The sequence below is a fragment of the Monopterus albus genome, unplaced genomic scaffold, assembly GCF_001952655.1.
Source record: "Monopterus albus unplaced genomic scaffold, M_albus_1.0 scaffold128.1, whole genome shotgun sequence".
Classification (NCBI taxonomy): Eukaryota; Metazoa; Chordata; class Actinopteri; order Synbranchiformes; family Synbranchidae; genus Monopterus; species Monopterus albus.
Window position 1 is genome coordinate 28377 of NW_018128008.1, and position 12507 is coordinate 40883.

General features: G+C 47.2%; 1 protein-coding gene across 1 annotated transcript in view; it reads left to right on the forward strand.

The window, feature by feature from the left end:
- Positions 1–5084: 5084 nt before the first annotated feature.
- Positions 5085–12507, forward strand: part of LOC109967379 (NACHT, LRR and PYD domains-containing protein 12-like) — a 13220-nt gene continuing 5797 nt past the window's right edge. The window contains 6 exon segments of the mRNA XM_020612894.1: positions 5085–5635; positions 5997–6107; positions 10541–10619; positions 10801–11029; positions 11253–11634; positions 11636–12504. Of these exon segments, the coding sequence (XP_020468550.1) occupies positions 5547–5635; positions 5997–6107; positions 10541–10619; positions 10801–11029; positions 11253–11634; positions 11636–12504 (1759 nt within the window). The 5' untranslated portion in view covers positions 5085–5546.

Genomic DNA, 12507 nt, shown 5'->3' on the forward strand with positions numbered 1-12507 from the left:
GGCCTGGGAACGCCTTGGCATTCCCCCGGAGGAGCTGGAGGAAGTGTCTAGGGAGAGGGAAGTCTGGGCATCTTTGCTTAGACTGCTGCCCCCGTGACCCGGTTCCGGATAAGCAGAGGAAAATGGATGGATGGATGGATAGTTTACTCTGATGACTTGCACTGAATGCAATCAGTCAGGGCTGCATGGTCCGGACAGTAGCTGCTGGTAGCCAGCCTCCAGCAGATTTCCAAATGGTCATCAGTCATGGTGGAGTGGTATTTGGACTTAATAATCTCCGTGTGAGAAAATGCTGACTCACATACTAAATAAGTAGAGCCAAATAACGCAGTCAGTGGCACATTTCCTCATATTTGGGTACTTTTCCTCTGTAAGTTCCAAAACGGTCCATTAACCCTGGACTTCAGCTGAATATCAGTCTGTAGTGTCAATATCTCATCCTCCACTCCAGACCAGTTCAGGTGAAACAGCGTTGCAATTTTTGATGCGAGTGAATCAACCTCAATATCTTCCCAAAATGTAGTGACTGGCTCGAGTGAGGCAAAGTCTTGAAAGCGCTTGTCAAACTCTGACCGACAATTGTCAATCTGCTTTGTAGTGTAATATCAAGTTGCACACATGCTTTCCGTTGCATCTCCAGCTCTGATTCGAGGTTTTGGAAATTCCCCAAAATGTTGCATTTTTCGTTTGAAAGCATTAACTAAGCTGATTATATTGACACGAGATCTACCGACACTACCTTTGTGATCGACGTATTGGGCAGCCCTGGGCTAAGAGGTCATGATTATGGACGACAGTGTAAGAGGTTAATGGAGCTTGTTTTTGTCTACATGCAGATGGCACGCTGTGTATAACGAGATCCCACGGGCTGCGCTGTTCATAACGGGCTGTGTGCATGTGCCATAGAGCAGTGGTCCCCAACCCCCGGGCCGCGGACCGGTACCGGTCCGTGGATCAATTGGTACCGGGCCGCACAAGAAATCATTAATTATTTCCGTTTTATTTATTATCTGAGTCTGAACGATCTTTTATTTTGAAAAATGACCGTATTCTCTCGGTTACTTGAGCGCCAAAACTGGCTTACTTGTGGACATATTCAGCCTGCTTAATGAACTCAATCTGTCACTTCAGGGGAAAATGACAACTGTCTTCAAGTTGGCAGATAAAGTAGTTGCATTTAAAGCCAAACTGGATTTGTGGGGACGGCGCGTCCACAGAGGCATTTTGGACATGTTTCAAACATTAGTGGGGATTTTGGGTGAGACTGAGCCTGAGCCTTCATTCTCCCAGCTGGTGCACGATCACCTGTCTTTGCTTTTAAAAGAGTTCGAGCGCTACTTCCCAACCACAAAGGACCCACGAACTGCCAAGGAATGGATCCGCAACCCATTTGTCAACAAACCAGGTGAATCCAGCAGGTCTGTGCAAGAAGAAGATCAACTGCTGGAGATCGCAAATGACGGCGGCCTTAAAAGTATGTTCGAGACAACAACTCTGTCGGTGTTCTGGATTAAAGTCATGACAGAATACCCTGAGATCGCCACCACAACACTGAAACGAGTGCTGGGGCTCAGGGCTCCCATTGATTTAGCGTTATGGGGAGTTAAAAATTTCAATACAGTGGATTCACGTTTATTATTATATTAACAATATAAACAATCTACGTAACCCCCCCCCGGGCCGCGGTAAAATTGTCAAGTGTTGACCGGTCCGCAGTGATAAAAAGGTTGGGGACCACTGCCATAGAGAACAGCTGGGTGAGTCTGCAGTCAGTGACAGCCAGGCAGCTGAAAACAGACAAGCTGATAGATCATCCACAGTAATCAATTTTTCAGGATTGTTCAAAATCAGAGCCAGGTCTGCCACAGGGAGGTAATATTATAATGTTTTTGTTCATAACTTCCCACATACAGACTATTTGTTCCTGAATTACATCACTATTTCCCTGCAATTTCCTGAATTACACAAATACTTTCTTGATTTTGTACTTTCCTCCCCTGGGACAAGGCAAAAATTTGGTGTACTTCATTGCTAACACATTTGTGACATTACATTATATTTATTAAGCAAATCCACACAGGCACCAAATTCAGGTTGTCATATTTGATGCAAATCAGCTAAATGGTAGGGCTATTTCAAGTCATTCATGGTCTGATGTCGACACCTGGTGGGCTGTCTGTGTTTGCACAGTTCTCTCTTTTATGGGGATGCTTGAATAAGAATAGATTTCGGACATGAGATATGAAGAACAGCTGAACTTCTGCACTCACCTGTTCTCAGTCTCCTGAGTGCTGAAGAGCCCTGGGTCTGACATTATCTGGTCACAGCCCTGTGAAAACAAGAACAAATCATTACTTACTTCCTGTCTACCACTCACCTGAATTTTATCCAGTCCCTGTGCTCTGTAGGTTTTCTTTCTTACATGGTAGCAGTCTATCACAACACTGTGGAGACAACTCACCAATTAATCAACCCTCCTGGGTCACCTACTACCAAACTCTCACCTTTTTGCCTGAAAAAGTAACTGGAGAGTGTTGTCCACTGAGAGGGACATCCAAACTGACCACAAAGAAGTCATAAACACTTACAAACTTGTGACCAAAAGGGGGCTTCTCCTTTGAGCTCAGAGTAGGAGTCTTGCTTCTCACTTCCCAAACAAGGCAGCTCTAAAGAAGAGAATATCAAAATGAAAAGATGGCAAAGGGGCCCAACTACCGGCCCGATCTGCCTGACTGAACTTGCATTTTTTTTGTCTAGTTGAATAGTTTGAATAAAGTCTGTTTGCAGGTTTTGACTGAGGTATAATAAAAAGTCAGACTTAGACTATGTCTCTGTCTTCTGCAGCGCAGAGACAAGTCCTAGACCACTGCCAAGGGGTTCTCGATTTATGCAGCAAACGGCACCAGCAGGACACTGCAGCCTATCTTGTATGGTCGCTGATTTCAGACCCTTAGTACCCCCTTGACAGGGCCCCACCCTTTGGGTCGGTTTGGCTCCTGTCATATCAGCAGGTCTGCTGTATTTCCGTTTCCCCCCTTTACACGGGAACAGTGAAAACCTAAAAGGAGCTCTGTGTCTGTGTTTGGCTGCTGTATTGTTCAGAACCTCTAGATTTTTAATCCCCTCCAATAGATGGAGTGTAACTGTGCTGTGATAAAGTAGCTGAGGGTTTACTCGGGGGGTGGGGGTGGGAACAGTGCCAAAGAGCAGGTATACTGTCAGCAGCTGCCACTGGGCCCGGCCTTCCTACACCCCTGTATCTACAGACTGTCAGGACCAGCTCGCTGTGTCTGTACGAGTCCTAACTTTAAATATAAACATACTGTTTGTAGCTCAAAAAAAAAACAGTGAGTGACTGATTATCTGTTTTCTGATCCACTTATTGTTGTGAAGCAGTGTTGCACATCCTAAAGTAAAGGCCTGAAAAAACCTGAAACTGCTCTTTACACAGTTCTTATCTCCTCTGCTTCCACAGCAACCGGCAGGATGAAATGAAAACTGCCAGTGACTCCAGCACATACACAGATCCCATCCTGGCACGTCAGGTCACTTCACAGTAACATTTACTGCCCAAACACGAGTGTGCAAAATTACACACCATTATGTTGTATTTAGTGACAGGAGCTGCCCATTTACAGGACTCTTACCTGTTCAACACAGCAGCACAGGCCACATCATGGTCACTCCTCACCTGAACTGGGCTGTGAAGCCCACATAGCCGAGTTCTGATCGCCCCCTGCTGACCATTTGTAAAATTATCACATGACATGTATTTTTAGATTCAGTGTGACCTGCACATTCCGAGGATATCATCAAATCTGATGTGCACCACAAATCACTGCTCACAAACCTGCCTAGAAATCAGAGTAAAATAATCTGCAGAACTTCACTGAGAATCCTCATGTTTTTAAGTTTCCCTCAGTGACACAGTGAGAGCTGTGTGTACATCTACAGGCACACTGCAAACAGGAGCTGGTAACAGCTCATAAACTGAGTGATTAATGAAGAGATGGGTGAAAAAGTGAACAAACATAGACTAAAACAACGAGGCTCAAGTTGTAGCCCACAGTTTTTTTATAAACTTTACAAAAGTGAACTAACAACAAAGTTACCATTTGAACAACACAACCCAGGAACTGTGAGCCCAGAGCAGAGCACAGATCATCTCACATCAATCAAGAAATATAAAGGATAAAATCAAATAAGTAAAATATTGAACTCAGCGGCTCCATGACAACAGTGTCCTTTGTTTAAATAGCCAAAGCCTCTGCGAGAGGCACTCGGCAGATTCACAACATGTTGTTTCTTCTCCTTGTGTCTCTAAATAAAGTCAGCATGTCTGAGTTTCTGCTGACGTGATCATGTTACACTGACATTAGAATGATCACGGTGCTGCCATTTGTGTCTTGTCTCTCTCTCCATCTGTCTCTCTGGTTATTTCCTGGTTCCAGGTCTGTTGTTGTTTTTTTCCGCCCAGGTTTTTTTACTTTCACTCTCTCCCTGTTGGCAGTAGGTCTTTTCTCCGTGTGAAGCTTTGGTAAGTGTCAGTTTTCAGTGTGTGAATGAGTCCCAGCTGCTCTGTGGTCTCACTCTTAGTTTCGTGGGACTGTAACAAGTCGAACCTACATGTGTTTGTGTGTGAAAAGCTGCTGTTTGTCTGGAGAAGAGCTCGGCCCTGTGCTAACAGTTAGCCACCGTGTCCAGCTGCTAGTAGCAAGAAGGAGCAGAGCTACGTGACAGAAGTAGAGTTCATGAGCAGCTGTTTCTATGTCACATTTATTTCTTCCTAGTGAAGGAGGCGACCCTACTGACAGCCTGGAGGCTGGTGATGACGAACGCCAGCAATCCAACAGGAGGAGGAGTGTGCACAGGGAGGCGGGGCTCAGTCTACAGGTAGAGAAACAGGTAACACAGGTGAAAACAGGAAAAGCCACATTAGTCAAACTGAAACAGGGACAGCAATGGGTCCCAGGTCGGCACTGAAAGCTCTCCTCAGGTCAGAGTCCAGCGTCCTATCAGCTCCATATAGTGCCAGTACCAAGAGACCAAGTCCATGGTGCAGTAAAACGCACCCCGTGAGCGTTGGACTATAACAGGCATGATGAGCTCAGTGTCCCTGATGCCTTCATGTGTCGGCAGCATTTTACTGTTGGAGCTGTTGAAGTGAAGCTCCTGTTGACCTGTTTGATATGGAGCTGCAGGGGTTTGTGTCATTAGTGAGCAGTCTGCTGATGATGGTCTGGGCTCATCAGAGACCAGTCGGGTCTGGTCAGAGCCAGAATAAAGGGAGAAATGGCCGTCCCAGTGTCCCACAGCCTAATGTGGCCTCTTCACTCAGCGTGTTGCGTCTGGTGACTGTAAGTGTGTGAAGCTAAGCTGCTGACATCAGACGGACTGATGGAGGAGAATCAGCAGCATCTTCTCTCTGTGTTTCCTCTACAGCTGAAGCTCCACAGTCTCTGGGACTGGATGTGAACTCAGCAGCCGAGCATCTTCCCAGGAACATTGTCAGTGCTGCTGTTGTACTGACCGAGTGCAGCTCTGCCATGAGTCGGTGTGAGGACAGAGAGGAGGGAGGCCGTCCCTCTGAAAGCCCTCTGTGTGGGGACCATGAGAGCCAGAGCACAGCTCCCAGGTGAGATGAGGATTTCTGACTGTCCAGGACTCTTCTCCATGTCAGAGCTCAGCACCACACATTACTGCACCATCAGGATTCACACTCACTGTCACATCTGACACTCAGCTGCTCAGGAGCAGCTCAGAGCTCCTCATTAACTACTGACTGTCTGAATGAACAGAGACCTGACCGGTCGACCAAGATGAGACGGCGTCTGTCATCAGACACGTGGTGGTGAACAGGAGAATGTTACTTATCCACTGGCTTTTTACTGGTTTTCTGTCTGCTTCCAGCATTTCAACTGGTCCCAGTCTGCTCCCAGTTCAGCTGCTTTCAGGTTCAATCTACTTTTCATTTGCCACTTGTTTGTTTGTATCAGGAGGCGGCGGCAGAGACCAGATTGTCCTGAACCCAGCCGTGTGTCCATGAAGAGTGACCGGTCTATGCATCAACCTATTAAATTTAAATCTGAACAACCTGCTGGTAAAAGGTAAGAATGGAAACTGAAATTTGTTTTTGTTTTGGCTCTCATCAGGAGATAAATTGTAACTTGGTCCAGAGCTTTATAATCTGTTTTTAGATGGAACCACCTGCTCAGGTGTTAAATTAAACCTCCTTTTTTTGGAATCAGGAGGCGGCGGCAGAGACCAGATTGTCCTGAACCCAGCCGTGTGTCCATGAAGAGTGACCGGTCTATGCATCAACCTATTAAATTTAAATCTGAACAACCTGCTGGTAAAAGGTAATAATTACTTTAACCCTGTTATTATCTGCCTCTCCTACAAAGGTGTCTCGTGTCTTGTTTCAGGACTGAACTGCTGAGGAAGCTGCTCATCTTCCTCCATCAGTTCCACAGTTGTTGTTGGTACCTTGTAAACAAACAAATAGAGGGCATTCAGGCTTTAAAGGTGCCAGGTGAGCCACACTAGTGAGCTGGGCCCTGAATTTCTGAGTGGTCAAGCAGACAGCAGCTGGATCTCACACTGCTGTCAGACATGTTGCCACAGCTCCTGGCCGGTGTCTCTCATCTCCATCTAGCACATGAAACAGTGGCTCTCTACAGCCATTGCTGTCCTTTGTTTTCCAGGAGGGTCCTGGGAGGTGGAGCTAAGCCTTAAACAGCACCCACTGTTATGCAACATACTTATTGACACATTTATAATATTTCAGTAGAAACTCTTAAGTTGGGTGTCCAAATGGAAAATTCAGGGTCCCCACACAAAGGTACTGCAAATGTACAAGTACACTGTAAAACACCAGAGAGGATATTAGTGGAATCAACTAAGGTTTTCTTGTTAATGTAAATGGGTATATTTAATTTCATGCTAATTTAACTTAGAATATCTAGTTGTAATTGTCAGGCCTGGTCGGTGCTACCTGCCTCTCTTCCCCTTTCTCTTTCCCGCTCTCGTCCTGCAGGCTCGGCAACACAGCTGAGATGCACCACCTGCTAATTCACTCCCTGGTGTGGTGCACAGCTGAAACACATCCTCTTATTACCAACTGTCCCTACTTAAAGCACCGGCAGACGCTCCTTCATCGCCAGATCATTAATGACTAATTTTAACAGTGACATTGATGGTGAGATTGAGTTTTATGTTCGATGCTGCCACACAAGTTGTCAATCTTTCCTGCCATGACTACCACCGGCAATCTTCCCTCCCATGCTTACTTGACGGCAACTGCTACTTTGCTTATCTGACAGCGACTGTTACTCTGCTTATCTGACTGCCTGCTGCTTTACAGTCCTCTGGTTCCTGCCATTCTCCTGTCTACCCACCTGTCCATCCTGGTCCTCTGATCCTCCTGGTTACTGCCAGCTCACCTGCCTGCTTACCTGCCTGCTTACCTACCCATCCTGGTCTTCTCAGCCTCCACTGCTCAACCCTGGTTTGGACCACGCATAACCCATTGACTTTGTCCTCCTCTGTGTATATAGCAATAAAGACACTTTCCCACTAGCACATGAGTTTGCACCCTGAGTCCTCATTCTCTCTCTCTCTCTCTCACACCCCCTGGTGAGGGAAACCCCACCGTAACAGAATGATCTGGCCAAACATGGACTCAGCAAACTCAGGTGCTAGCCCTTCCTCAGTTACTTGGGCCAGTAACAGAATGAACCAGCCAAATATGGACCCAGCACCGGGAGTTGGGGGGACTCGCGTGGGTGAAGGCATTTCAGCACATGCTGCACACACTGAGAGAAGCCACATCCCGCGAGTCCCTTCATCCTGAGGCAGCACCCAGGCCCTCACCCTCTCAGACTCCTTGGACCATTTGCTCCTCCTTGCACCTGGGCGCCATTTACATGTCTCCAGTCCTCAATCCTGCTCCAGTCCCCACCAGTCTTGACTCCTCACCCTCTGCCGGTACTCGGTTGGCCCTTTGTCCGGGAGGTCCTGGATGGTATAGTGGGTAAAATCAATGCACAAGGGAAATTACTGCAGTACCAAGAATCATTTATTGAACAATATTATTGAAATGTGATTGTGGATGGGAAAGAGGAGCACCTTGTTAGTCCTTTAGTCTTTTGTCACTCTGCAGAGGAAGTCAGGTAGTCTGGTCACTTCTCCCCCAGGGTCTTCACGCACAACACCACTCCTGATCAACCCCCCTGCTACTTTTTATTCCCTTTACCCTCCTTTACATTCTTTTCCTTATTAGCTCAGCCTTGCACTGTCATCTCCTTCTTTAGGGAAAACTCCTGACCATCTGACTTCCTCCTCGAGCAGCACAGAGAAAACAGAAGGTCGCTGACCTTTCCTAGTTACACAAGTATTTTCCTATCCTAACACTAGAAGTCTATTTTAATATCTATTCTAAGAGACATTTATGTAATATATCCCATAACACGTTAATCAGGAATATGTTAACAAAGAATTAACTACTAGACATATACTGTTTGTTTTAACCACTACAATGGAGGGAAGAGCAGAAGGAAGGGCCAACGCCAGCCAGCCCCCCAGCAGCTGCAGCAGCTCGAGCCTGGTTTGCAGCAGTTGCCTCCACAACCCCAGCCTGGTTCCCTGCTGCAGCATCAACCCCAGTCAGATCTTCAGCCCATCTCCAAGCCACAACCATGTTCTGTCCCCCGCGGCCATAGGTGTTGAAGGCAATCTGCATTGCCTGTTCCTGCATCTCAAACCTCTGAGGTTGACGTTCCTTCGGCAAGAGGAGGTTCTTGGTGTGCCGACAAGAATGTCCCCGCGTCCTACCTTCAGTGCACTGACAGAAGTGTCCCCGCCAAGGTTACCCCCACCCTGTGCGTCACGGAGAACGCTCCTCAGGAGGTCCCAGCTCTAAGTTCCCGGCTCGCCCCTGTTATTCCAGGGCTTGTTTTTTGTTTTTGTCAGCTGTTGGCAGTAGCAGACTGATATCTGGTGAAGGCTGGTCCACAGTTTCAGGCCTGCAACCTCTTTGACATCTGCAACAGCAAAAGCTCAGTCACTCCTAAATTTCACCTTTGACTTTAGCACATCACACAATAACTGGTTAAAAGACCTGGCAGATTCTTCTTGTATGTGGTGATATAAGAACTCTGTGAGACAGGGGCTGCTGGACCATTTAAAGGTTTAGAAACAAACAGAAGCTTTTTAAAATCAGTTGTAAAACAGTCAGTGACTTGAGGCAAGACTGGGGTGACGTGGTCATGTTTACATGCATTAGTTAGAAGATGAGCAGCAGCATTTTGCACTAGCTGAAGATGGGAAATGGATGAATGATTAACTCCAGCACATAGCGTGTTTCAGTGATCTAAACTAGAACCGATCAAAGCTTAACTTGCGTTTTTCAAACCATTAAAAGACAGGAAAGGCTTCAGCTTGGATAGAAGTCTCAACTGAAGGAAACTAGATTTACTGACTGAGCTAATCTATTGATCTAATTTGAGTGCACTGTCAACTATCACTCCAGGACTCTTCACATGGGGCTTAAAGTGTGGGGCCACAGGGCCCAGGTTGTAATTAGGGGCCTCTGCTGAACTTGGGCCCCCAAACATCACACAGTCTATCAGCCATGGTGTAATGTCTCTCACACAGTCAACCAGACTGTGTAGTGAATTTCTCCTTGTTGCTTTCAAAGGCAGGTACATTTGAATATCATTGGTTCAGCAATGGAAAGTTAGGCTGTAATTCTTCACAATTGACCCCAGTGGAAGCCTCTATAATGAAAAAGGACAGGACTGAGAACGGAGCCTTGGAGGACCCCACAAGAGAGAGGAGCAGTGGAGGATAAGAACTCACCAGTATTCATAGACAAAATCCTACTGGTCAGATATGACTCAGATCATTTAAAAGCAGCCCCCTGAACGTTGACACACTGGGCCAGGCAAGATATAAGGATTCTATGATCCACTGTATCAAACATAAGATCTAAAAGCACTAAGACTCCAGTATCTCTAGCATCAACAGCTACATTTAGCCACAGTTGTTTCTTTCCATAAAAATATAAACAAACCATGATGAAGGTCAGTGTTGAGTTCAGGCCCTGCCCCCGTACACAGAGACAAAGTCAGTGGGAGCAGCCTCGTATGTTGCCGTAAACCAGGTTTGGTACAAACTGGCTTCAGCAGCTGCAGTTGTAAGTTCTTCATGTCAAATGAAGACCTGATATTTGTCCTGTGTAAAGAGGTCAAAGCTGTGTGACACTGAGCCCTTCCCTCTGAGGGCTGATCAGGACGGCAGCTGCTGTGGCCAGCAGGGCCATATGTAGACATATATGTAGTTCCTGAGGGGAAAACAGATTGTTACTGAGCCATACATCTCCTGGAAAACCGCCTGGTTTCTTCCTCCCTCATGATTCCTGACCGAGTCGCCTGCCATCCTCCTGTCATTGCTGCATGAGTCTGACCTCATCAGTCACCTTTAATAAGTTGTGTCAGATGTGGGTCCTGGCTTTTCCTTCAAGTCTCTGTTTCCTCCCCAGAGTTCAGCAGCAGAGCTCAGAGGTTCACAGTGATCAGTCTGCACAGCAGCATCAGCCAGACCTGGACTCCATATTTATGGTGTGTACCTGTGCACTCACACTTTGTCCTAGGAACCACCTAGTGAGCACTAAACACCCACTTAGGCCCTGACAGACTCCATGCTGCTGTGTTCAGACCAGCAGCCTTTAGACCGACACAGGAATCACATGTTGAGTTCGACCAGTTTCACTTTATTGTTCTCTTTCTCAATCTGTTCCAGCTGCTGGAGGAGAACATGGTCACTTTTGTGAAAAACGAGCTGAAGAAGATCCAGAGGGCCCTGAGACCAGATTACCCAGACTACTTAGAGAGTCAGAGGGAGGATGAGGAGGAGCTGGGCAGTGAAGATGAAGAGCAGAGGAGGAGCAGCAGAGAGTCATTTGTGCAGATCACAATGTACTTCCTGAGGAGGATGAAGCAGGAGGAGCTGGCTGAGCGTCTGCAGAGCAGTAAGAGGTTTTGAACAGGTTTAACATGGTGGAAAGAGGAAGTGGAGGCGTCCTGGGAGAGGTTTCCACTGACACACTCTGCTGTAGATACGCTACACACATCTGCATCAGACCACAGGCTGTTTGTCACCACTGATGATACAAACTCTACACACACTGACATGTTTAGAGTCTCTGACTTCCTGAAGGATCCACTGATATAACTTCTGGTTTGTTCACTCAGGGCTTGATCCTGGAGTCTGTCAACGTAAACTGAAGTCTGAGCTGCAGCAGAAGTTCCGGTGTGTGTTTGAGGGGATTGCTAAAGCAGGACGCCCAACCCTTCTGAATCAAATCTACACAGAGCTTTATATCACAGAAGGAGGGACTGGGGGGGTCAGTAATGAACATGAGGTCAGACAGATGGAAACAGCATCCAGGAAACCAGTCAGACCAGAAACAGCCATCAGACAGGAAGACATCTTTAAACCCCCACCTGGAAGAGATGGACCAATCAGAAGAGTGATGACAAAGGGAGTGGCTGGCATTGGGAAAACAGTCTTAACCCAGAAGTTCACCCTGGACTGGGCTGAAGGCAAAGCCAACCAGGACATCCACTTCACATGGCACCGGGGTCCTGACTGATGTCACAGAGTCCACCTCAGTGGATGTGCTGTTGACAAACCTCATCAGGGGGAAGCTGCTTCCCTCTGCTCGCCTCTGGATAACCACACGACCTGCAGCAGCCAATCAGATCCCTCCTGAGTGTGTGGACATGGTGACAGAGGTCAAAGGGTTCACTGACCCTCAGAAGGACGAGTACTTCAGGAAGAGGTTTAGAGATGGAGAGCAGGCCAGCAGGATCATCTCCCACATCAAGAGCTCCCAAAGCCTCCACATCATGTGCCACATCCCAGTCTTCTGCTGGATCACTGCTACAGTTCTGGAGGATGTGTTGAAAACCGGAGGGGGAAGAGAGCTGCCCAGGACCCTGACTCAGATGTACATCTACTTCCTGGTGGTTCAGGCCAAACTGAAGAAGGTCAAGTATGATGGAGGAGCTGGGACAGATCCACTCTGGAGTCCAGAGAACAGGGAGATGATCAAGTCTCTGGGAAAACTGGCTTTTGAGCAGCTGCAGAAAGGCAACCTCATATTCTATGAGTCAGACCTGACAGAGTGTGGCATCAATATCAGAGCAGCCTCCGTGTACTCAGGAGTGTTCACACAGATCTTTAAAGAGGAGAAAGGGCTGTACCAGGACCAGGTTTTCTGCTTCATCCATCTGAGTGTTCAGGAGTTTCTGGCTGCTCTTCATGTCCATCTGACCTTCATCACCTCTGGAGTCAATCTGCTGGAAGAAGAACAAACAACCTCCCAGGAATCTGGAACAAAAGAAGAATCTGCACTAACACTCTTCCACCAGAATGCCGTGGATGAGGCTTTACACAGTCCAAATGGACACCTGGACTTGTTCCTCCGCTTCCTCCTGGGACTTT